General features: G+C 44.3%; 1 protein-coding gene across 1 annotated transcript in view; it reads right to left on the bottom strand.

Moving 5' to 3' along the window:
• CAMK1D (calcium/calmodulin dependent protein kinase ID) overlaps positions 1–27,482 on the bottom strand; it is a 136,018-nt gene that overhangs the window by 8,522 nt on the left and 100,014 nt on the right. The window contains 3 exon segments of the mRNA XM_032222175.1: positions 1,277–1,370; positions 1,372–1,407; positions 7,832–7,970. Coding sequence (XP_032078066.1) covers positions 1,277–1,370; positions 1,372–1,407; positions 7,832–7,970 — 269 coding nt within the window.

Raw genomic sequence — 27,482 nt, 5'->3', positions numbered from 1 at the left:
ATGTCTGTATATATGTATATATAAACCACTATTAATTGTCTAAAGGCTCTGGGTACTGTGTGCTGTGTTCTGCTCCTGGGTTTATCTCTCATAATAATCACACTGCCACAGCTCTGACACATGGCCTCTGTATCTCTCTGTCTATTTTGAATTGTGAATTTTGCCTCGTTTTACAACCTTTCCTGCTACAGTTGGTAAGTGAATCCCTGCAGTTGATAAGCGGGTAACCTGGTTGTTAAACGAACCCAGCCTCCTCATTGCTCGTCGGACAGTCGCAAAAGGGGAATCCCATTATTTATTTATTATTATTATTAATAATTTGTAAGCCGCCCACTCTCAAAAGAGACTCAGCCCTCCAGCGGCGCTCTAGGCGTCTCTTTTGGCGCTTCATCTCCCGGAGTTCCTCGGTAAACCAAGGAGCCCTCCTGGACCCACTGCCTCGGAGAGGCCGTAAAGGCGCAATCCGGTCTAGAGCCCCCCGCCGCCGCTGTATTCCAAGCAGCGACCTAAGGACTCTACGGACTGTGGGCGAGAGCGACAGGTATTTCTCCAAGCGCCCGTCCGAAAACCCATAGGGTCCATCAGGCGTCTGGGGCGGAACCACCTAATCGGTTCCCCCTCCCTACAGCGGGGGATTGGTTTCCGAAAAGTCAAGCCTCAATAGGAAGTGATCAGACCATGACAAGGGCAAGATCTTAATGCCCTTCAAATCTAGATCACGCCTCCACTGCTCCGAGAAGGAATACGAGGTCGAGCGTGTGACCCGCTGAGTGAGTCGGACCCCGAATTACTTGGGGTCAAGTCCATGGCTGTCATGGAAGCCATGAACTCCTGCGCCCCATCAGAGTGTCCACCGAGCGAAGGCAGGTTGAAATCCCCCAGCACCATAAGCCTGGGGAACTCTACCGCCAGCTCGGCTACTGACTCGAGGAGCGAGGGAGGGCTGTTGCAACGCTGTTGGGAGGTAGGCCCACTTGACCTTCAAGGCCCATCACCCCAAGACGATCATAATACGAGTCATGTTGCCAAAGCTTGTCTGAAGTTTGATCACGCGACCATGGGGATGTAGCAGCGGTAGTAAGTCATTTTTTCCAGTGCCATAGTAATTTCCACAATCACTAAATGAATTGTAGCAAGGTCAACGACTAACATGTTTTATGAAAAGGCCCAAGCTTCGTGAGCTAACGGTTAGCTCTTCGGTTGCACGGATACGTCTTTCTGAAATGGAGCTCATAGACGATTTTCTAACTCTGCATACTCGGAATATTTGGGGTACTTACCAACGTACCTGGGGTGCCAAAGGCCGTGGACATGACATCTCCTTTCCCCTCCATTTTGGACAATCCAAAATCACTGATCATGATTTTAGAGGTCTTCATCCTGGCTGTAGTAGAGCAGATTTTCAGGCTGTAGGGACACAGTAGGAATTTTAAAAAACATGATGTGGGACGATAGAAGAATACAGATTTTGAGCCCAATAAGATGCAGTTTCCAGTTTTTTCCAGGTTTTTTTTTTCTCCCCGAAGCAAAATATGTTTAAAATCGCGTGCCGAGCCTGCAGCAATGAATAGGAAAGGCACTGTTTTCCTTAATAAGAAACAAAATGGAGTTAAACTCAATAAACCAAATGGAGGTGAAAGAGGGATGCATCTTGAGGAGAGGTGCCAGAGGGAGTGTCTTAGCAGTTGCACGAATTAAACTACGCTTACTGGAAATAATTTTCAAGGACCTTATAAAAAGTTATGCGCGCTCTGCCTGTTTCCCTGTCTGCAACAGGCTGAGATGATTTCTGTGTGTGTAGGTTTCAGCAATAAGACAGCTAATTGGATTCTGATAATGAAACTAATAAATGCAGTAATAAAACAATAAAATAGGTAATGGAACTCTGAAGGGTGGGCCTGGATATTAGCGCCGGAAATTAAGCATCTTAGGCTCACGGTTTTGCGCCTGGGTGAGACTAGATAAACGGCATTCATGGGGACTTCGGCCGCTTGTGCTCACATAGAGATTCTAGACTAAGTCCTTGTTTGACTCCTTCTCCCAGCTCAGCCAGTCTCTCTCCTACACGCCTCTTCCAATTAAAAAATAAATAAATCAGGAAATTAGGCTTGAAAAGGAACATTGAGGAGAAACACGAGAAGAACAGGTTGGGTCATGTCCCTTGTGAGGGAGCCAGACATGACAACGATGAGGTAAAGGATGATACAGATTGAGTCTCTGTATTCACCTACAATTTTGCCTGACTAGCAAAATTTGCAAGCATCTAAAATATTAATACTTAATCTCATATTAAGGGTGGCTCAGTGGCTGAGAGGCTGAGCTTGTCAATCAGAAAGGTCGGTAGTTTGGCGGTTCGAATCCCTAGCGCCGCGTAACGGAGTGAGCTCCCGTTACTTGTCCCAGCTTCTGCCAACTTAGCAGTTGGAAAGCATGTAAAAAATGCAAGTAGAAAAATAGGAACCACCTTTGGTGGGAAGGGAACAGCGTTCTGTGTGCCTTCGGCATTGAGTCATGCCGGCCACATGACCCCGGAGACGTCTTCGGACAACGCTGACTCTTCGGCTTTGAAACAGAGATGAGCACCGCCCCCTAGAGTAGGGAACGACTAGCACATAAGTGCGAGGGGAACCTTTACCTTTACCTAAAATATTAAAACTGGGTAATGAAAACAAGCATATTTGGAGGGAGGTGCCTCTCTCTTTTGGTAATATTATTGCAATAAGTCAAAGATTTCTATGCAATTGCTAAAGGGTTATATTAAGTAGGAATCCGCCAATTTGTTGATTTAGGACATACCGTTCTGGATCATACAGAAGTTTTTTAAAGCTTTCTGTGCCCAGAATACCTCAAACTCTTTGTGGTTTTGGCAAATTCACTTCCATCAATTGGCTAAATGGTGCCAGTCCTAAATTTTACGTTCTGGAGGAAAACAGAAAAAAAATTCAGAATTCCCCCAAGGTGCTCTGCTTCCAGGCTGATGAATTCTATAGATCTCTAAAATAAGTGCAAATCCATTTCCAGAATGATAAAATCAGCCTTTGAAACGTGTTCTTATTAATCCATTGAACATCTAATAAATACTTGTGTGATGGCGGTTTTCAATCAATTCTTATTCGTGATCAAACAAAAGAAGGTAATCAGGCGCATTTTTACATTGGCTGGGAAGTGAGCAATTTTGCTGATTTGAGATCAATCGACAAGCATATTTAAATGTGTGTGAGAGAGAGGGAGGGAAGGAGGGAGGGATGGAAGGAGGGAGGGAGAGAGAGAGATTTTCAGCCGCATTGGAAACAGGCTTGCCAAGAAAAATCCCTATCATAATTTAATATATTTCTTTTACAAACGAATGTTCCAGGCAGGGAATTCCATGAAATGATAAGGAACAGATTGGATGATTTAATGGATGTTAAATCTGGATGTGAGGAGTTATACCACCATTTAAGGCAACAGAAACATCGTATTATGTGGGGGAAAGTGGGCCTTTGTTTAATATTCACGTGAGACGAGAACATTAAAGAGATTCATACAACTGTTATCTATGTGATTGCAATTTATTTTATTTGTGTGTGGATACATGTGTGTGTTGCATTTTTATTAGCTGTGCACCTGTCCTTGGGGGAAAGTCCTTTGCAAAGCACGAGAGTGCTTGTGAACACTTCTTTTCTTGTGCTTAAATTAGAAATGGTTTAATCTGACGGCTATTAAAAGCCGCTGCGTCTTCTCCCAGGCTCCCACACTTCTGTGAGAGTCCGGCCTCTGTCTACCTGTATGCACCTGTGTGTATAGCCACAATATTTGGAGAGAGAGAGAGAGAGAGACTGGAAGAATCAGCTTCAAAAGCAGCCATGTGTAAAAGACACGGCTGCTGTAAAGAGATCAAAATATCCCCACATTATTAAAAAAAAAGATGTTTAGAGTTTGGAAAGAGTGGAGAGAAGAGCAACGAAGATGTTTAGGAGCCTGGAGGCTAAACATATGAAGAACAGCTGCAGGAACTGGGCACATCTAGTCTAGTGAAAGAAGGATTAAGGGGGACATGTTAGCAGCCTTCCAATATTGTATTTTATCTATCTATCTATCTATCTATCTATCTATCTATCTATCTATCTATCTATCTATCTATCTATCTATCTATCTATCATCTATCTAGCTAGCTATCATCTATCTAGCTAGCTATCTACCTATCTACCTACCTACCTACCTACCTATCATCCCTCCATCCATCCATCCATCCATCCATCCATCCATCCATCCATCCATCTATCATCTATCTATCTATCTATCTATCTATCTATCTATCTATCTATCATCTATCTATCTATCTATCTATCTATCTATCTATCTATCTATCTATCTATCTATCTATCTATCTATCTACCTACCTACCTACCTACCTACCTATCAATCTATCTATCTATCTATCTATCTATCTATCTATCTATCTATCTATCTATCTATCTATCTACCTTCCTACCTACCTACCTACCTACCTACCTACCTATCATCTATCTATCTATCTATCTATCTATCTATCTATCTATCTATCTATCTATCTATCTATCTATCATCTATCATCTATCTATCTATCTATCATCTATCTATCTATCTAGCTATCTATCTACCTATCTATATCTATCTATCTATCTATCTATCTATCTATCTATCTATCTACCTACCTACCTACCTACCTACCTATCTATCTATCTATCTATCTATCTATCTATCTATCTATCTATCATCTACCTACCTACCTACCTACCTACCTATCATTCTATCTATCTATCTATCTATCTATCTATCTATCTATCTATCTATCTATCTATCTATCTATCTATCTACCTACCTACCTACCTACCTACCTACCTATCTATCCATCTATCTATCTATCTATCTATCTATCTATCTATCTATCTATCTATCTATCTATCTATCTATCTATCATCTATCTATCATCTATCTATCAATCTATCATATATCTATCTATCTATCATATATCTATCTATCTATCTATCTATCTATCTATCTATCTATCTATCTATCTATCTATCTATATCTATTCCATCAAGCATGAATAGATAACATATATAAGTCTAAACATGATTTGAATACATGAAATGGATACGAATAAGTGGGGACATTAGGACAGGGACGGAAGGCACGCTGGTGCGCTTATGCACATCCCCTTGCAGACCTCTTAGGAATGGGGTGAGGTCCACGGTAGACAGATTAAGGTTAAAGTTTTGGGGGTTTGGGGAAGAAACCACAGAGTCAGGTAGAGCATTCCAGGTGTTGACCACTCTGCTGCTGAAATCTCATTTCCTGCAATCGAGTTTGGAGCGGTTGACCTTGAGTTTGTATCGATTGTTTGCCCGCGTGTTACTGCGGTTGAAGCTGAAGTAGTCGTTGACAGGTAGGACGTTGTAGAAGACAATTTTGTGTACTATGCTTAGATCAGACCGAAGGCGGCGTAGTTCTAAATTGTCTAAGCCCAACATTTCAAGCCTGGTGGCATAAGGGATTCTGTTACGAGCAGAGGCATGGAGGACTCTTCTTGTGAAATATCTCTGGACTCGCTCGATTGTATTAATATCGAGAAGCTACCACAAAGAGGAGGGGGGGGTCAACCTATTCCCCAAAGCACCCGAGGGTAGAAGCAATGGGTGGAAACTAATCGTGGAGGGAAGCAACCTAGAACTAAGGAGAAATTTCTTAACACTGAGAGCAATCAACCAGTTGAATGGTTTGTCTTCAGAAGTTGTGGCTATTCCATCACTGGAGGCTTTTAAGAAGAGACTGGACAACCATTGGTCTGAAATGGTAGAGGGTCTCCTGCTTGAGCAGGGGGTTGGACTAGAAGACCTCCAAGGTCCCTTCCAACTCTGTTACTCTGTTATGCTGATTTCCTTCCTTCCTTCCTTCCTTCCTTCCTTCCTTCCTTCCTTCCTTCCTTCTTTCTCTAACACTGGAGGCTTTTAAGAAGAGACTGGACAATCATTTGTCTGAAATGGTAGAGAGTCTCCTGCTTGAGCAGGGGGTTGGACTAGAAGACCTCCAAGGTCCCTTCCAACTCTGTTATTCTGTTATCCTGTTTTCCTTCCTTCCTTCCTTCCTTCCTTCCTTCCTTCCTTCCCTCCTTCTCCATCACTGGAGGCTTTTAAGAAGAGACTGGACAGTCCACTTGTCTGAAATGGTAGAGGGTCTTGTGCTTGGAGCAGGAGGTTGGACTAGAAGACCTCCAAGGTCCCTTCCAACTCTGTTATTCTGTTAAATTATGGAGTGGGGTGCACTGCCATGCTTCCCCTATTTCTTTGATTCCACGAGAAAATTGATACATATTTGGGTGGATTTTTTTCTTCTGCCCAGCTCCCCCGCCCTGTGGAACGTCTACCGAATTCTGGACATTTATCAGAATTATTTCCATTAGTATAAATGCCAAGTCATATATAAACTAATCCCCTTCCACAGCTCTTCTATAAAACACACCTTTCACATTCCTCTCTGCATTAGGGCTTATAAGATTAATTTGTTGAAAAAAGAGTAGTGTCAAGGAATTCCTTCCACCGAATTGGAACAGGATCCGGCAGCTTAGCCACGCGTTGACGAGTTATTTCAAGCCTCTCTTCTGCATAAAGGATCATTCTTACATAGCAATTTCCTGCAGATCCTGTTGTTTCAGCAGAAGATTGACTTAGCAAAAGGTGATATGTCTAGCCTCCTATGTTAGCTTTACACTTCAAACAGCTGACTTAGCAAATGTGCTAAGAAGGTTAATAAACCTCGCTGACTGGACAAGTCATCATTTATCCACCATTATCTTCCGCCCTCAAAAAACAAAGATATAAAGGCAGTTTTAAAAAGTCTGGTTTTCACACCAAAGCTCCAAACTGTGAACAACCACATGTAAGTTACTATAGGAGGAGAAGATGGTGGCGGACCAGTAGAAAAATGTTAGAAATTCTGTTTATATATAGCACCACAGAGCAAATAAAAGAGAACAATCACCATGTGCTTTACACTGTTTAACCGTAACAGGAAACAGGAACCTCTACTTAGAACAAAAGGGCATAGAGTATATACCATAGATCCAAACTTGCAAACACTGCCATCTACTGGCTGAATGCTACTGTAGTTGTTGCATAGAAATACGTGCCGAACAATGAATTCCAACAAAAGATTCTTACATTTTCCTAAAAACATCTGAGTCAAGACTACAAGGCTCTTTAGAGCATCTTGCATCTTTAGCCGGAGAGATTCTGTTACAAATATTTATTTATTTCATTTATGCAACTTTCTCCACCTCTGCGGATGAGAATTTTGAGATTTGTAATCCAAATCTCTACTGGTGATTTTCTAGATTGGAGAAGGCTCATTTCTATCTTGTTTGGGTCTGTGCCTTTGAATCCGTGCTGATGTCTTGAATTGCCTGAATTAATCTTCGTCGTTTAATTAGCAAGATTTCAGAAGTGGGTTTTCCATTGCTTGCTTCCTAGGGGCTGCGACAGAGTGGCTGGCCCAAAGTTAGTCATCCGGCTCGGTGACTAAGGTGGGACTAGAACTCACAGCCTCCTGGTTTCTAGCTGGAATGTCTTAAACCGCTATACCAAACTGGCTTTGAGATATAGCAATGAAGGAGAATAACTGTAGCTCAGGATTGCAATGAGGGGGTCCGTGGTGCTCTCTGCTTCATTGCAGACATTTCATTACCCAACTAGCACTGATGACGTTAGCTAGTTTGGTAATGAAACGTCTGCAAGTAAACAACCAAGCTCAGAGGGAAGCAAGGACCCCTTTGAGATACAGTATATCTACGGTGCTATTAAATTTTAAATACCTTGAGGTCTCTGTGAACGATGCCCATCCGGTGAAGATAATAGACAGCATCCAAGACTTGCCGTATCAGGGTGCTGGCATCCTTTTCCGTATAAAATCCTTTCTCTACGATGCGGTCAAATAACTCACCTCCAGATACTCTGAAAAACATCACCACATACAGCCACATTAACAGACCTCTCATTAGATAGTAGCAATAGCAATAGCAGTTAGACTTATATACCGCTTCATAGGGCTTTCAGCCCTCTCTAAGCGGTTTACAGAGTCAGCATATCGCCCCCAACAACAATCCGGGTCCTCATTTTACCCACCTTGGAAGGATGGAAGGCTGAGTCAACCTTGAGCCGGTGAGATTTGAACAGCCGAACTGCAGAACTGCAGTCAGCTGAAGTAGCTGCAGTGCTGCATTTAAACCACTGCGCCACCTGACCAATTAGAACCCAAAGTCTCTGCATCTTCTCAATTTTGAATGCAGGCAACAGAATTTACTATGCGCAAGGGAGAAATTCATCTTTCATTTAAACCCTGATCACATTTTACTTCTGTACGTTTGCTTCGAGTAGCTTTGAAGTGTCGTTCGTGGGGCCTGGGTGCATTGTATCCCAAAGGAATGCTCTATTGCGTGTCTGGAAAAAATATCAACATAAATAAATGATAAGATACCTATGGTGGGCAATTCCCAGACGTGCAATAGAGAATATAAGCATAGAACAAAACAGGATGTAACCACATACAGAGAGCTTCTTACCATAGAAAGAGATATATTACAGTTAAAACCCCCGAATGTATTAAAAGAGGAAAGGGTAATTCAAACCTGGTTTCAGTATGGACAGCTACAGGCCAGATGGAAAGAAAGACCAGAAAATTGGTATTATGCAAAATGAGGAAAACCTAGTAAAATAAATTAGGGACCAGAGTCAAATGCATATAAAAAGGTTATATAATATATTGATAGAAACAGATTCTGAAACAGAGCAAGTTAAAGACTGTATGATAAAATGGGCACAAAAATTTTGAAGAACCAATAATGCTGGATACATGGGAAAAGATATGGGTAGGAAATGTAAAATGTACGCAAGCCCAAAACCTGAGAGAGAATTTCTACAAGATGTTTTACAGATGGCATTTAGATCCTAAAAAATTAGCTTGTATGTATTCAAACTTACAACCGAAATGCTGGAGATGTGATTGTGTTGATGCTACGTACTATCATATATGGTGGAGTTGTAAAAAAGTCAAAGCATTTTGGATAAAAATATGGTGGATTATTCAAAATATTCTTAAAAAGAGGATAAAGTTTATTCCTCAGTTATTCTTGTTAGGTATAATTACAGATTGTAGAGTTATAGAGACTAATTTGATTCTGAACTTAACAACGGCAGCAAGATTGTTGGTGGCGCAGTACTGGAAGAAGGAAGAATTGCCTACTATTCAAGAATGGATGTTAAAAGTTTTAGCAGAGATGGCTAAAATATCAGCATACCTCAAGGAGCATTCAGATGAGAAATACAAGCTGGAGTGGAGAAGATGGATTGATATATTCAAAATAATATGGGACTAAGAAACTTCAGTTAGCTTATGAATGAATGAGCAAGGAATGTTGCAACTTATCTAAAGTTGGCTTTACAAAAGGGGAGTTAAGCGAGGGACGATGCTAAAGTTAGCTAGTTTATTTTAGTGTATGGTTGCTAAATGTTTATACCCTGTATTTGCTCTGGGAGGTTGGGGTGGTGGTGGGAGGGAGGGATGTGGGAGCGGGGGGGGGGAGGGGGAGGGAAGGGGAAAGGTATATAATTGTAAAACTCATTAAAACTTTTAATTTAAAAAAAAGTAGCGTTGAAGTGGGTGAGAACAGTCGTTCATGGGGGCATTGTATCCCAAAGTGAGTTATGTTTCTTAGAAAGGGACCCATTTGTCTGTTGCTTTGCTAATTAATTAACTGAAATCCATGGCTGTAAAATGTCAACACATTCTTAGGGAGGGGGAGAAAATCTACTGTATTAGAGGCAGGAAAGTCCAGGTGACTCAAGATAGAAGGACCAAGTTAGATGTTCCCTGGAGTTTCCGTTTAAGAAAGACACTTCTCTGAAATGGTTCGCCAGCTGGAGGTTGGACTAGAAGACCTCAAAGGTCCCTTCCAACATCATTATGCTGTTTTCCTTCCTTCCTTCCTTCCTTCCTTCCTTCTTCCGGTATCCTTCCTTCCTTCCTTCCTTCCTTCCTTCCTCCCTCCCTCCCTCCCTTCCTCCCTCCCTCCCTCCCTCCCTCCCTCCTTCTCCATCACTGGAGGTTTTTAAGAAGAGACTGGACAGCCACTTGTCTGATATGATAGAGGGTCTCGTGCTTGAGCAAGGGGTTGGACTAGAAGACCTCCAAGGTCCCTTCCAACTTTGTTGTTCTGTTTTCCTTCCTTCCTTCCTTCCCTCCCTCCCTCCCTCCCTCCCTCCCTCCCTCCTTCCTTCCTTCCTTCCCCATCACTGGAGGTTTTTAAGAAGAGACTGGACAGTCACTGATCTGAAAAGGTATAGGGTCTCCTGCTTGAGCAAGGGATTGGACTAGAAGACCTCCAAGGTCCCTTCCAACATCATTATGCTGTTTTCCTTCCTTCCTTCCTTCCTTCCTTCCTTCCTTCCTTCCTTCCTCCCTCCCTCCCTCCCTCCCTCCCTCCCTCCCTCCCTCCCTTCTTCTCCATCACTGGAGGTTTTAAGAAGAGACTGGACAGTCACTGATCTGAAAGGTATAGGGTCTCCTGCTTGAGTAAGGGATTGGACTAGAAGAACCTCCAAGGTCCCTTCCAACATCATTATGCTGTTTTCCTTCCTTCCTTCCTTCCTTCCTTCCTCCCTCCCTCCCTCCCTCCCTCCCTCCCTCCCCTCCCTCCCTCCCTCCCTCCCTCCTTCTTCTCCATCACTGGAGGTTTTTAAGAAGAGACTGGACAGCCACTTGTCTGATATGATAGAGGGTCTCCTGCTTCAGCTAGGGGTTGGACTAGAAGACCTCCAAGGTCCCTTCCAACTTTGTTGTTCTGTTTTCCTTCCTTCCTTCCTTCCCTCCCTCCCCTCCCTCCCTCCCTCCTTCCTTCCTTCCTTCCTTCCTTCCTTCCTTCCCCATCACTGGAGGTTTTTAAGAAGAGACTGGACAGTCACTGATCTGAAAAGGTATAGGGTCTCCTGCTTGAGCAAGGGGTTGGACTAGAAGACCCCCAAGGTCCCTTCCAGCTCTATTCTGATTGAATAGCTTTAGCTGTTGGACAAATGGCCTCACATTTGACTCTGGAATATTTTGGTAGACAGAGGAAGTTCATGGAGAATTCAATGAATATTGTGAGCAGTTACTCCTTGGTGGCCAAAGCTTGCCAAAAAACCCTGTAACAATGGAGACGTCATGTTACTCAATCGGTGCAACATGCACCCCATCCCCTTGGTCTGTCAGAAGTAACTGTACTAAGGATTTACACAACCGTCTCTAAGAGACTACAGGGAGCAAGAGACCTACACTCAAGGTATAAAACTGCCAGGCGAAGAGACTCAACAGCCCAAAGAGATGACATAATTCGCTCCTTATTTCGAAAAGGAAATGGATATTAAACAGCCAGCATAAATCTTCTGCAAGCTATGCAGCTTGGAGTATGAAAACAACATGCTGGAACTTGCCATTTTTAAAAAAAATATATCATTATAGGATAATGATACATTGCCAAGAGACCCCAAAAGACCCCTGGCTTGTCACTCTGTCGACAAGAACAAATTCCTACTGCAAACTAAGGGAGCCAACATGGCAGCAAGCCAAAATTTAAGCCAGAAGATCATCAGAAAGAAAATAAATCTTAAATTAAAAAAATCTCTAGATGATTTGCGGTGGATGGTCTGTCGACATTTAACTGCCCAATGTTTTAAAAGGAAGAAGATCAACATTACGCTGTTGAAGTTTAGAGAAGTTTAGACTTAAACCAGTGGTGAAATTCAATTTTTTTTTACTACCAGTTCTGTGGGCGTGGCTTAGTGGGCATGGCAGGGGAAGGATACTGCAAAATCTCCATTCCCTCCCCACTCCAGGGGAAGGTTACTGCAAAATCTTCATTCCCTCCCCACTCCAGGGGAAGGATACTGCAAAATCCCCATTCCCTCCCCACTCCAGGGGAAGGATACTGCAAAATCCCCATTCCCTCCCCACTCCAGGGGAAGGATACTGTAAAATCTCCATTCCCTCCCCACTCCAGGGGAAGGATACTGCAAAATCTCCATTCCCTCCCCACTCCAGGGGAAGGATACTGCAAAATCTCCATTCCCTCCCCACTCCAGGGGAAGGATACTGCAAAATCCCCATTCCCTCCCCACTCCAGGGGAAGGATACTGCAAAATCCCCATTCCCTCCCCACTCCAGGGGAAGGATACTGTAAAATCTCCATTCCCTCCCCACTCCAGGGAAGGATACTGCAAAATCTCCATTCCCTCCCCACTCCAGGGGAAGGATATTGTAAAATATCCATTCCCTCCCCACTCCGGGGAAGGATATTGCAAAATCCCCATTCCCTCCCCACTCCAGGGGAAGGATACTGCAAAATCCCCATTCCTTCCCCACTCCAGGGAAGGATACTGCAAAATCTCCATTCCCTCCCCACTCCAGGGGAAGGATACTGCAAAATCCCCATTCCCTCCCCACTCCAGGGGAAGGATACTGCAAAATCCCCATTCCTTCCCCACTCCAGGGGAAGGTTACTGCAAAATCTCCATTCCCTCCCCACTCCGGGGAAGGATACTGCAAAATCTCCATTCCCTCCCTACTCCAGGGGAAGGATACTGCAAAATCTCTTCTGTAGGTGTGGCCTGCTTTCCGGGTCCACTGGTGGAACCTCTTCTAACAGGTTCGGTAGATTTGACGAACCGGTTCTACTGAACTGGTGCGAATTGGTAGGAACCCACCTCTGACCGCCCCCTAGAGTCAGGAACGACTAGCACATTATGTGCAAAGGGAACCTTTTACCTACGCAGCATTTAGTATCCCCAGCCGAGACAGCCAGCCATCTAAAATCCTTCAAATAATTCTTCCAATAATGTGTTTTTGGAAATGTCCCTGTGGCCCTCGACGCACGAGCATTTAGAGACCGTGATTAAAACGGTTGCCTCCTTCTGGCCTTCTTCTCTGTGCTGTTAGGAGCCAATTAAACCCCGTTCTGCTATTGCTTCGAAATAATGAATTAATTAATCCATTCCGAGCGTTGGTGTGCTGCTTTCTCTATCACTCTCCATGGAGCTTTAAAAGTGTCATCCTCCAGTTTTTATGGGCCAGCAAAAGCTTAGTCGACAAGCCCAAACGACTGCGGAAAACACACGGCAAAGGAACGTCTGCATTTATTGCCTCGGTTTTTCAATGCTCCATTCAGAGAAATGCTTGCGCAAGTAATTCCGAAAACAGTTAGGAAAACAGGAATACTTTTGGTTTTACATGCAAAAAATCCTCCTACCCCCCCCCCTCTATTTCAAGTGATTTACGGTTCCATCCCAGCATGTTTTGAGAAGTTTATCTTAGAAATATTTGCATGATTGCAGCCTTAACTGTTTTAAATCCATGGTTCCCAAACTTGGCAACTTTAAGACTTTAAGCTCTGCTGGCTGGAGAACTCTGGGAGTTGAAGTCCACAAGTCTTAAAGTTGCCAAGTTTGGGAGCCACTGGTTAAATGCCTGCGCATGTACCTGTTTTTCATGCTTAGCATCCAATTTAATTTCTTTTTGTCTTTTTGTTCAAATGCACCTTGATGATTTACGACACTCTTTTTTTAAAATGCCAATACAGGAAGTCCTCCACTTACAATTCATTTAGTGGCCGTTCGAAGTTACGACGCCACTAAAAATGACCTTTTTTCACACTCACGACCGTTGCTGTATCCCCGTGGTCACACAATCAAAATTCAGACGCTTAGCAACTGATTCATATTTATGCCGGTTGCAGTGTCCCGTGTGTGTGTGTGTGTGTGTCACATGATCCACTTTTGCTACCTTCTGATGAGGAGAATCAACAGGGAAGCCCGATTCACTTAACAACCGTGAGACTGACTTATCAACGGCAGTGATTCACTTAACAACAGTGGCAAGAAAGGTCGTAAAATGGGGAAAAACTCACTTAAAAACTCTCTCGCCCTAGCGTGGCTCAGTTGACGTCGTAATTCGATTATACTATTTGTATAAAGATTTAAGTTCACCATGTTCTGCTTTCTCAGAAAATATTGCAATTTAATGAAGTTACAGGGTGATTTCTTTATGAAGAAGCTATCAATCATAATCCGCCCTTTCTTGGGATTTATTTCTCCGATGTAGCATTGCATCCCAAGCTGTAAAAATCCTATTAATTAGTTAGACAGATTTAACAGATACATTTCAATTTACATTTCAAGCTATGCTGGCTGGGGGATTCTGGGAGTTGAAGTCTACAGGACTTCAACTTGCCAAGGTTGAGAAACACTGGTTTAATGGCACCGAAACAAAACAACAGAAAAAAAGATTTATAGAGTTAGGATTGGTGACGTCCAGCTGTATATAAAAACAACAGAGTTTGTGGTCAGCCCTAAATTAAACACGGAAAGGACATCGTCCCAAATTGTTATGATAACGCAATTGGTTTGTAATCTGGAACAAACTTGATTACAATCCAATCTTAGATGTGGAGATGGAGCGTTCGCGAAAGCCACTTCTATCATATAGTAAGAAAAATAAAATAAAAACCCAGCTTCAATATGAATTCTGTTCATTATCTCTCTCCTTTTAATATACAATTTCATTTAAAAACGTTTGAAAGGAAGTTAAAACTAAGACAAACGAATATAAAGTAAGAAAAAGAAAGAAATCAAAGCGAGAGCTAAAAGTACCAAAAAAAATAAAGGAATGGGAGGAAAAATAGAACAGAAAATGCTACTGAGATTTACAACAGTTGTACGTACAATGATAAGGTTGCCTCTTACTTTTCGGCATAACTCTCTTCTTTCTATAATCTACTCTGTCTGAACTAGAAATCGGTGATTTTTTTTATTTGTTCCATATAAAAAGGGCCATAAAAGGTTTCCAATCAGTCTTAAACTTAACTTTTCTCTGATCGAAAAAGTTAATTTAGCCATCTTTGAATCAGAAGAGAGCTGGAAGGGACCTTGGAGGTCTTCTAGTCCAACTCCCTGCTCAAGCAGGAGACTCTATACCATTTTAGACAACATATCTTCTTAAAAGCCTCCAGTGAGCCCCCACAACTTCTGATGGCAGACTGTTCCACTGGTTAATTGTCCTCGGCTAGCATCATCTTCCCAAATCATTCCTTCAGGGTGAGTAATACGAATCTTTATATCCTTGTTCACCACTCACCATGAAGGAACTATTTGGGAATATGATGCTTGACGAGGACAATTAACTAGTGGAACCATTAAAAAATAAAGATTGGAGTATACAGAGCATATGCAAATAATTCTGATTAAAGCTAACAAGGGGACCCAAGATGCTATTGCAGAATGTCATTTTAGGATTAAAAAAAAGTGAAATATAGGCCCAAAAGCTGAACATATCAAAGAAGAATGCATACAAATACAAAGCTAACTATTATATATGTCGCTATTACAATCAAAAGTTTTTTTTTTCTACTCTTTCTTTTTTTCCCTTTCACTTAAGGTTGGCTTTTGAAACAAACATTTTTGTGTAGTTCTAGAAAATTTCCCATAGGAGGCGCTGTGAGCCTATTGTTATCTTCTGAGTTTACTATTCAAGATCACCAAAAGTTCTTTTCAACTCTTAAAAGTAAATTCTTTGAAGTAGAAAAAAGAAAAAGCTTGTAATTGCTTGTAATTTCAATATTAATTATGACAATCAGCTATCTGGAAGCACAGGTGAAAAGGACAAGCGTAAATGCTTAAATAATTCAATGTACTCCTATCTCAGTTCTTTTCAGTTTTGAACACGGGACCAATGCACTACAGCTAAAATGATAACTGGGATTGCTACCTTTTAACACGTCCTTAAACAAATCGTGAGACACTAAAATACGTTTCCATTCAGAGGTAAATTTGGCCTGACATGTCAAAATATAAATTGGATTCCTAGAAAAAGCAGAATATTAAGTGTTCGGTGGCTCAGTAGCTAAGACATTGAGCTTGTCAATCAGAAAGGTCAGCTGTTCGGCGGTTCGAATTCCTAGTGCCACGTAACGGAGTTACTTGTTACTTGTCCCAGCTTCTGCCAACCTAGCAGTTCGAAAGCACATAGAAAATGCAAGTAGAAAAATAGGAACCACCTTTGGTGGGAAGGGAACAGCGTTCCGTGATCCATCGGCGTTGAGTCATGCTGGCCACATGACCATGGAGACGTCTTCGGACAACGCTGGTTCTTCGGCTTTGAAACGGAGATGAGCACCGCCCCCTAGAGCTGGGAACGACTAGTACATATATGCGAGGGGAACCTTTATCTTTATCGTGTTTGATATTTATTCCATTTTCTCTTACAAACTTTTCTTTTCCCAAGTATATTTTCATTCCCTTTTCTATAAGGCTAGTCACATTTATATTTTTCAATGTACATCATAACCAGTTTTTAATCAAGAAAACACTCATTTCAGAATCTTAATAACAACCCATCAGATGGGGGAAGGCAGTGGAGATACTCTGAAAGTGATGTATAAGGATGGCTGGCTGTGGGACAATTTTGTGAATTTAGTTACAGGAAGACAGATTCCAAGGGGAGGTCAGGAGAAAAATTCCAACAGGAAGAGTCAAAACTTGGTCTCCAGATCAAAGTTTCTCGACCATGGGAGCTTTGAGACATGTGGACTTCAACTCCCAGAATTCCCCGGGGCAACATGCTAAGGAATTGAGATTATGACCATAGCATTAGAGAATTGAGTGGTGCAGCAGCCTAGAGGTGAAGCTTTCGCCTCACAATCAGGAGGAATTTGGGTTCGATCCTAGGTAGAGGCAGATATTTCTCTCTCTGGGCACAATGAGAATATGTCTGCTGGGGAAAAAAAACTCCTCATTGGCGACAGGAAGGGCAGCAAACACCCAGCTCTATTCAGTTGCCCAGACTCCACCCTGCAGGATTCAGAAGTGGCTGACCGACAGGAAGATGAATAGTTGTCTGCCACACCTATTCGTCTCCGCCCCCTGCCTTTTAACCCCAGAGCTAGGACGGGGCTTAGCTAGCAGTTCTTCCGTCCCAAGGACCGGCCCATAGATTTCCACTGCTCTCCTCTCCTCTGGGCGTCTGTGCATCAGGCACTGGATCCAGCTGTTCCTCCTCTTCCTCATCAGCCACTTCCAGACCTGGGGGCTGTTGACTCTCCATTTGAGGGCTCAAAGACGGCCTAGGCTCTGCCTCCGTCTCTTTCTCTCTGCCAGCTCAATTCCTGCTTATTTATTTATTTATTTGACTTATATACCGCTTCATAGAGCTTTCAGCCCTCTCTAAGCGGTTTACAGATTTTTAGCAAATTGAGTCAGCATATTGCCCCCACAGTCTGGGTCCTCATTTCACCCACCTCGGAAGGATGGAAGGCTGAGTCAACCCTGAGCCGGTGAGATTTGAACCGCCGAACTGCAGATAACAGTCAGCTGAAGTGGCCTGCAGTACTGCACCCTAACCACTGCGCCACCCCTCAGAGCTCCCAGTTTGCCTTGATGCTGGCCCTGACTCCCACACCTCCTTTTCCTCCTCTGATTCGGCTGTCGGAAGAGTCAGCAGCCGACAGGCCACAACAGAAGGAGGGAATGCTCGGGAAAATGAAAGTAAGTGCTGTGTCTTCTCCAGACGCTGCCTCAAGGTCACCCAGTTGGAAAAAGGAGAGGAGCTGCATACCAAACTGTGCTTGGGCTCACCATTATGAAAAGATCTTGCTTGAACCTGATTGGTTACACTGGGGTGGACAATGAAAGGGAGGCAGGGGTGGGTTTCTCGCCCCGTTCCAAGCGGTTCGGTTGGAACGTGGCCGGTGGCATCCTCGTGCACGCGCGCGGTACACGCATGCGTACTAGCGTCTGTGCGACGCTCCAGCTGCTCCTGGACGATCGCGCAGGTGCTGTATGCGTCCTGCGCATGCGTGGAAGCGCAGAACTCATCAAAACCGGGTAAGGACCGCGGGCGGGCGGGCGCGCCCTTCGACGTTCCCGGAAGTTACTTACTTCCGGGTTCGCCGACCAACCGGTTCGCAGGGACCGCCGCGAACCAGTTGAAACCCACCCCTGAAGGGAGGGGAAAAAAGTAGAATCTAGAGATTGTGGCCTGCGATTCTCTGTTCCGGCTTTGCAATACTGCAATAACACTCGACTCCAGTAAAGCTATCGTTTCTATCTAGAGGTTGAAGTTGTGGCAGGACAGACACAACCTCTGACTTCCTCTGAAGCTTCCACGTCCTACGTGCGGCCTCTAGGATCAGCCAGCTTTCGATGATAGGCAGAGGTTGCGGCCATCAGCTGCTGTTTGCGGATTACCTTGTAAGGCGCCTTCCCTGCGGGATCTCTGCACCATTCCAGAGGTAGCGATGGACTTCTGCGATCTCACGACATTATCTATATTTGGCAGCTGAGTTGATTGATTTCTGGCAAGTACCTAGCATTGCTGAAGAGGCAACCTTTCTCTTTCCTGCGCTGACATTCTGAAGAGCTTTGTGGGAGGACTGTTTCACAGCACTCTGCCTCCTGGCCACAATCCAACCTCACTACCCTCCACATAAAGACTCAACCAGTACATCTCATGCTGATGGGCTGCCGTTAAAACTGTTGGCATCAACAACTGTGGGGAGATGGTACCTTTGTGGCTTCGTACCTGTAGGAGAAGGAGTGGTGGAACCTGGAGGCGGAGTGAAAAGGGCAATCAGCCTAGAATCCCTATGTAGCCACAAAGGAACTAACTCTGAACTCCCTCGGATATCATTTACTTCGCGATAACCCGCTACTGGCCGTTAGTTGAGAAGATTCCCGTGCATAGCCTTTTAGCAATATGTTCAGGCGCAAAGAATCAGGGCTGTACGCTCAGTTACAGTTCAGAATATTTATGGTTCAAGACTATGTACAAGAATCTAGTTCAGGGGTGGGATTCTACCAGTCCGGGTAGCTCTGAAGATCGGTTCACCGACAAATGCACGCTCGACAAAAGCGCGCCGATGAAACCGCGGCGAGAAAACCAAGAGGTCGAAATCACGCAGACGAATGCGCGCAGAAGTGCGCCGACAATGGCTCGCTGACAAAAGCGCGCCTTCAACAAACAACTAATAACAACCTAATAACCCTAACCATAATCCTAACCCTAACCCTAACCCTGAACCTAACCCTAACCCTTACCTTAACTTAAATCGCGCTTTTGTGGGCGTGGTTTTGTTGGCACGTTGTTGTGGGTGCGTTTATGACATCGCGGTTTTCTCACCATGGTTTTGTCAGCGGACTTTTGTCGTGCGCGCACTTGTCGGGTCACACTGAAGATCAGCTGGGAGCAAACTGGTTCGCTCCCACGAGCAAGTGGGGCCGCCCGCTCGCCCCTATGCTTTACCTACCTTTATCTTCTTAACTGAGTTGTGCGGCAGAGTGGATTGACGCACCTCAGCTGTTTTCCTTACCAAGCAGGTAAGGAAGGAAGGTAAGGATTCGCTAAACGGTGCGTGAAGCGTGCGCTCAGCAAACCGGTTGTTAAAACAGTAGGATCCCACCCCTCATCTAGTCAACTGAAGCTCAACACTAAACCGGCACCAGGTAAGGATCAGCGGAATTCACGAGAGGTTGGGTTTCGACCGTTTGCGGGAATGTAACGACTCTCGGCCGATGACTCATCCGCCTCCCACTTCTGCTCGCTCTTGTCCGACAAAAATCAGTTTAATTCAGCGGTGTCGAACTCAAGGCCTGAGGGCTGGATCCGGCTTAGATCTGGCCCTTGAGGCTGCCCTGGGAAGTAAAGGACCGGCCCGCAGTACCTCTGCCACACGCGGTCCTCCCGAGTGCCGTTTTCACTGGCAGAGGGTTTCAAAAAGCCACCACAGCCGAAAACGGAGCTCGGGAGCTTGTTCTCGCTGGAAGAGCGCTTGGGCCGCCACAGGCGCCCCCAACACAAGTGACGTTAAACTGGCCACGCCCACCCTCACCACGCCCCCCGGTCCTCCCGAGGTCCAACACAACCTTGATGCGGCCCTCAACAAAATTAAATTCGACAACCCTGGTTTAGTTGGATCTGAACATGAGAAGAATCTGATCTTTTTGGCTGACTATATGACAAACTTATCATAATAATTTCTTCTCAGATGGAAAACGTATTCGGGGAGTCCATAATAATGATGAAACGGTAATTTCCGTCCCATATTCTTGAGCTACTGGGTGTGTGTGTGTTTAAAGTAACTAGAAAAGGCACCAGTGGTGAGTCTCTCTACCAGTTCAGACCGGTTCAGCTGAAGCGGTAGTGGTTTGGCAGCTTAGGTCGCCGATTCCAGCCACGCCCCTGAACTGGTTCTCCGGGTAGCGCCATAGGCACCGCCATCTTGGTTTTTTTTTGCTTCTACGTATGCGCAGAACAATTTTTATTGTGCACGCAGGGCTCCCGCAAGCAAACCCGTGACTCCCGGAACCCCCCCCTGGATGACACGAAGAGAAAGCAATCTAGGTCTCTGCTGTGTTCAATTATTAATATTTATTTCACTTACTTAATTTCTTTAATTTACTTTATTGCCAGAAGAGGCCAGAGCAGTTTATAAGAGGACTATGAAAAGAGGCTTAAACAAAACTGTCACAATAAAACCCACAATGCTTATTTATACATCCAAATAGAAATACGGGCCAAGAGGAATGAGTCAGTAGAAGAATTGAAAAACAAATCTGAAAACATTCAAGGATGAAACAGCTGGTTAATTGAAATAAAAACTACTACTACAATCTGTCGGTTTAGCCTATTATTGAAAGTTTATTATACATTAAACTCCTGAACTTCATCGCTACTTCAAGGATACAGAACTGTCTGACAAGGGGTGTTATTGTATACGCATCCAAAGACAGAACTCTTTGAAAAAAATCAATGGATATGGACATTTCTTGGCAGCTGGTGAATACAACCTCTGTTATACACAGTCACACTGGGAAAGGAGCTAGTGAAGATAAGATGTACGGCCAGTATCTATGCAATGTCCCATTTTTATCTATTTACCCAAATGTAGAAGATGCCCAGCTTCTTAACAACTCTTCCATTAAAAAGAAGAGAAACCACTTATTGAGATTCAAGTTTTTTTTAAAAAAGAAAGAATTGTGGCCATTTGGGAGATGGAAGAAATGTAATGAAATCTTTCTGTCTCAACCACTCAAGCAAACCAGATTTTTTTAACTTCTAGATATCACAAGGGGACGCGGTGGCTCAGTGCATAAGACACTGAGCTTGTCGATCAGAAAGGTCGGCAGTTCGGCGGTTCGAATCCCTAGTGCCGCGTAACGGAGTGAGCTCCCGTTCCTTCTCCCAGCTTCTGCCAACCTAGCAGTTCGAAAGCACGTAGAAATAAAATGCAAGTAGAAAAATAGGGACCACCTTTGGTGGGAAGGGAACAGCGTTCCCTGCATCTTTGTCATTGAGTCATGCCAGCCACATGACCACGGAGACATCTTCGGACAGTGCTGGCTTTGAAAGGGAGATGGAAATATTGGAGAAAAATTTGGAAATGGGTGCAAGAAATTACAGGAGAACAGATAAAATACAAACCCGAAATCTTTCTACTGGGAATAGGGAAATATACAAAGAAAATTAAGTACATATTAACACATCTGCTAACTACAGCTAGAATAGCATTTGCCCAATGCTGGAAACAAAATAATACCCTCTCGGATGAATTAGTGATAAAAAAAAAACTTTGGATTGTGCAGAGATGGACAAATTAACACTGAAATTAAAAGATAAAGAAGAGTCGGAATATTATGAAATTTGGAACAATTGGTACAAATGGCTGCAAAACAAGAATAAAATTAATTAAGCCCAAAAACTATATATAAATATATATAGTGACTGTGTATAAAGGTGTGTAAATATAGAAGCGAAATATTATATACATGTACAGGTATGATGACGTAACAATGTTGATGTAATGACTGTAAGGTGTTGTAGAAGGGAAAAATAATTAAAAAATCTGCAAAAAAAAAGAAACGGAGATGAGCAACGCCCCCTAGAGTCGGGAACGACTAGCAGCTATGTGTGAGGGGAGCCTTTAATGTTACCTTAGATATCACAAAGGTAATTATGAGGCCAGAGGCTAAAACATATGGAGAATGTTTTCAGGAATTGGGTGTGTCTAGTCCAGTGAAAAAGAAGGACCAGGGGTGACATGATAGCAGCCTTCCAGTATTTGAGGGGCTGCCCCAAAGAAGAGGGAGTCAAGCTATTCTCCAAAGCACCCGAAGGCAGGACAAGAAGCAATGGATGGAAACTAACCAAGGAGAGAGGCAACCTGGAACTAAGGATGGATTTCCTGACAATGACAATTAATCAGTGGCCTTCAGAAGTCGTGGGAGCTCCATTCCTGGAGGTTTTGAAGAAGAGATTGGACAATCATTTGTCTGGAAGGGTTCAGGGCTTCCTGCCTGAGCAGAGGGTTGGGCTAGAAGACCTCCAAGGTCCCTTCCAACTCTGTTGTTCACTTATACCTTGGCAAGACTGACAGCTGTGGAGGTGACATCATTAAACTGACTAAGAATAGTCGAGGCAGGTGACAGTTTTTGCAAGACTTCACAAGGCAAGTTTCTTTTTGACAGCACTTGTGAAGCTGGAAACGGTTACTCTGCGTTTTGTGCCGTTGCTGAGTTATGCCGCCGGCACTAAATCTGGGGCTTTCCTTTAAGCCCCACCAAAAAAGCCAACCCCACCCCCACCAACCCCATGGTCTTCACAGCTCCCCCACTCGCTGTGAGTCACCGCCGTAGGCCTGCAGATATAACCATCTCAGCTTCTTCTCCCCTCCTTCCCACCACGAAACACCTCTTGTTCCTTGACAGGAAGCTGCTGTAAGCCGCTTCGAGCACGAACACCTCCTTGTCAGCTGCTAGAAGGACGCCAAGACTTGAAAATGGGAGTTCAGAATGACATTTAGTCAGCCTAGAAAATCCAGTGTTAGAAATTGCAGTGGCAAAATAGCTGCACTTTCCAATAGTTGCGCGGCTCCCTGGTTGTATGGAAAGACCCTACTTGTTGTGGCCCACTGGAGGCCTGTGGAGCTGGCAGCAGATTCGGACAGTGAGGAGGGTTGGGGAGGAAGATGGGCCAGTCCTGGAGTCTGGGGAAGGCTCGGATGAGGGCTCTGCGTCGGAGGCAGAGAGCGGGCCAGGGACGTCTGACAGTCATCAGCTGCCTTCAGAGTCAGACACGGCCATATGGAAGTTATGTGCTGTCTCTGGAATCTCCAGAGACTGACGTCAGTGAGGCAGAGGAACAAGAGGAGCCTGTTCCCAGTGCACGCATGAGCCGAGCTGCCAGAAGGCAAGAAGAGTTAAGACAAAAGGAGCGACTCGGGAGTAAGGCTTGGAGGTGATTGGCCCCTCCCATGGGACATAAAAGAGGAGGAAATCTATTTGAGCCTTTGTAGGAAGCAAACTTTGTTCGTTCTGCTTAAACTCAGAAGCTCCGTTTTGACTCTGTTCTCTGTGTGGCCTTGCAAAGCTAATTGCCAATTAGGTCTCTGGCAGCGTTTCAAGGGAGATAAAGGTGGGTGCTTATCAGCCTTATCCCGAAAGACTTTGGCAGACTTCTGCCAGACTCTTTACAAACTATTTGTGTGACTCATTACGGGCTACGAATGGACATAATTCACAGCCTTTGAAATAAAAAGAGAGTTTTTGGGACTAAGCATGTGGTTTTTACTGTCTCAGGAAGCCTAAGCCAGAACACTACTTAGAGCAGGGAGTTTCCTTAAGAGTGGGAGTGTCAAACTCAAACCCCATGGGCTGGAAGTGGCCTGTGATATGGTCACATCTGGGCCAGCTGGACTGCCCTACACTACCCAGTGCGAAGGGGAAAGATCGGGCCAGCGTAGCTTCGGCCCGGTCTACCCAATGTGAAGAGGAAACATGCCAGCAGTTTAGAGAGTGGCGTCAAGCTGGCCGCACCCACCCAGTTGCCCATGCCACTCTGGGTTGCCATGCCCTCCCAGGGTCAACCACAGCCCTGATGAAATTGAGTTTGACACTCCTACTTCAGAGGAACGGTTCCTCCTGAAGACTATGTCGGGGGTTCCAAATAGCATCCAACATTAAATCAGAGTCCAAGGCAAAGGATTCCTCAAAGTTCCAATTGATGAAGAGAACCACATTGGCACATCTGGGAAAACCCAAATCTGAAGGCTTCCCAGTCTTCCCCACCCAATTGAAAGTCCAAGATCCTTTCCCCACACCCACAGGTCCATCCCATGGTCCAATCTCCCACTGCCACGCTGGCATCTTCCACCCATCCAGTTCCAGTCAGGTGCAGAGGTGCAGAGACAAAGGATGACCTTGGCTTTCTAGAAAGAATGTTGTTATGGCTACCTATCATCTCACTCCGTACAATCCCCCCTTCCCATTTTCCCACCATAGAAAATGCCTAGCAGAATAATAGAAAGTGCGGCATGCCAAACATCCAAAAGAAAAGAAGATTGAAGGCCTGACAGACTGCAGCAGAAGGAAACACCACGTCTCCTCAGCTACGGGCCAGCTGGAGAGGGAACGGTATACGACCAATGACCCGGTTATAGAAAGAAGCCAAAAACCCACAGGGTAAATTGTGTGTTGCTGCCCACCAAGGCTGAGCCCATGCGGGAAGAGGTCCAAGGTACATTTGCTAAAAATACACCGTAAAGATTGTGAACTAAATCAGACCCGTTTTGTTTACAGCCCATTGAGATGAGCGAATAAATTTCTTTTTAAAAAAAGAAAAAGAGAGAGAGAGAGAAAACTGTCTCCTCTCTGCTGCTCCTTTCCTGCAGTCATTCTTTTTGTAAATCTAAATGGGGATGTTGAAAGAAAGCCAAACTCTAAATATAAAGGAAGGAGCCAGTGAGGAAGTTCTAACTCAAAGAAGGGAGAGAGAGAACGGAGGAGGAATTGAGCTCCCCATCTTCCCTGTATGTACTGGAGTAAGAAGCGTGGAATTGAATGGGGTTTACTTAGAATAGAATGACAGAGTTGGAAGGGACCTTGGAGGTCTTCTAGTCCAACCCCTCTGCTTAGGCAGGAAACCCTACACCACTTCAGAGAAATGGTTATCCAATCTCTTCTTAAAAACCTCCAGTGTTGGAGCATTTGCAATTTCTGGAGGCCAGTTGTTCCATTGGTTAATTGTTCTCAGTGTTAAGAAATTCCTCCTTAGTTCTAAGTTGCTTCTCTCCTTGATTAGTTTCCACCCATTGCTTCTTGCCCTGCCCTCAGGTGCTTTGAGAATAGCTTGACTCCTTCTTCTTTGGGGCAACCCCTGAGATATTGAAACATTGCTATGGCTTCTCCCCTAGTCCTTCTCAGTTAGCAATACGGGCTGCGTGATATTAGCAACGGTTCCTACAGAAATAGCAAGCTGATTGCATTGGCTGTATTTGTATGAGAGGAATGATCTGATGGGAATCTGGACTTCAGCCATCTATCATATCTTTCTAAAAGTGTAGCACGGTAATGATGTATAGGCAGGGCCAAAACACACTGCTCACAATAAAATAAATGACAGTTGCTTCCCAACTAAGTAACATCATCAGTTCTCTCTCTCTCTCTCTCTCTCTCTCTCTCTCTCAGTCTATCTATCCATCCATCTACTTACATTCATCTATTCCTATTTGCCCATCAATCCATATCATTTATCCATCCATCCATACCTACCAATCTGTCCATCCATCCATCATCTATCTATCTATCTATCTATCTATCTATCTATCTATCTATCTATCTATCATCTATCTATCTATCTATCTATCTATCTATCTATCATCCATCCATCCATCCATCCATCCATCCATCCATCCATCCATCCATCTATCTATCTATCTATCCATCCATCCATCCATCCATCTATCCATCCATCTACCCATCTACCCAGCCATTTATCCATCCATCTATTTACATCATCGATCCATCATCTATCTATCCATACCTACCAATCTATCCATCCATCCATCATATATATCCCTGTGTCAGTCAGTCAGTCAGTCAGTCAGTCAGTCAGTCAGTCTGTCTGTCTGTCTGTCTGTCTGTCTGTCTGTCTATCTATATCCATCCATCCATCCATCCATCCATCCATCAATCAATCAATCTACCCAGCCATTTATCCATCCATCTATTTACATCATCCATCCATCATCTATCCATCCATACCTAAAAATCTGTCCATCCATCCATCATATATATATCTGTGTGTCTGCCTGCCTGCCTGCCTGTCTAGCTCTATCTATCTATCTATCTATCTATCTATCTATCTATCTATCTATCTATCTATCATCTATCCATCCATCCATCCATCCATCCATCCACCCACCCTCCTACCCACCCACCCACCCATATCTGTGTCTGTCTGTCTGTCTATTTATCATCTACCTACCCACCCACCCACCCATCCATCCATCCATCCACCCACCCACCAATATCTCTCTGCCTGCCCCCCCCTGATTTTTTTTTTGACCCAGCTGTCCGCCATAAACACCCATCCTATATACCGACATTGCAACAACCACAAAAGAATACGAGAAATGTTTACACCCTCATCCACGAAACGTCTGCAGGAAAACCAGCAAGCTCAGAGAACATCAAGGATCCGTCAATTCAACCTTCAAGTACAAATATTATCTCCTCTGACAATTTATTACCCTCCCCTTTTGTCCTCCAGGATGGAAGTATTTGAACGATTACAGGGAAAAGACGCGCCTTCGGTTCCTGGCGCTATTGTGCCATATGGTCTGCTTTTCTACTATTTCCTCCCCAGTTCTCGCACTTACAAAGCAGCAGCTGTACACAACCATGAATGAACAAAACGGAGAGAACAGAACACTTTGTCCCCGGATTCACAGCTAAGAGAAGCTGCGCGCAGAATTAAATATATTCATCGCAAGACGGGCCTTAAAATATTGCAAAGCTGTACAAGATCTCTGGCAACCTTCTCTGGATAACCCTGGGAATTAATTTCTCGGTGCTCTGCAGGGAGGATGAGTTATGGGGGAAGGAGGCGGAAATTCCCCATCAGCGTAGAGTACAGAATTCAGATTTATGGGCGGGGGAGCATATTCACGACACCTTTACCAAGCCTTCTCAGGGAGGTGAGGCGGAAATAATTAAGCCAGCGGTCGAGAGGCTATCGAGGTGTATCGAGCATCGCACGTTCCTCTGGGGTCTAAAATCATTGTCAAAATGCAGACCCCAAGGAGGAGCTCTCACAGGCAGGGATTGGGCTACTTGGGGTTCCATCATGGAGGGGGGAAAGGGGGCGCCTGAGAGATGGATCTGCGTACTTGCACATAAGAGACAAATCATGACTGTGGATTTATTTATTAGGGAGTTTTATAGCGCCTGATCAAGATAACGGAATTGGAGTAGAAGACCTCCAGGGTCCTTTCCAGCTTCTGTTCTGTTCTGTTCTGTTCTGTTCTGTTCTGTTCTGCTCTACTCTGCTCTACTCTACTCTACTCTACTCTATTCTATTATTCTACTCTCCTCTCCTCTACCCTACCCTCC

The sequence above is a fragment of the Thamnophis elegans genome, chromosome 7, assembly GCF_009769535.1.
Source record: "Thamnophis elegans isolate rThaEle1 chromosome 7, rThaEle1.pri, whole genome shotgun sequence".
Lineage (NCBI taxonomy): Eukaryota > Metazoa > Chordata > Lepidosauria > Squamata > Colubridae > Thamnophis > Thamnophis elegans.
This window is presented reverse-complemented; position numbering and strand designations above follow the sequence as displayed.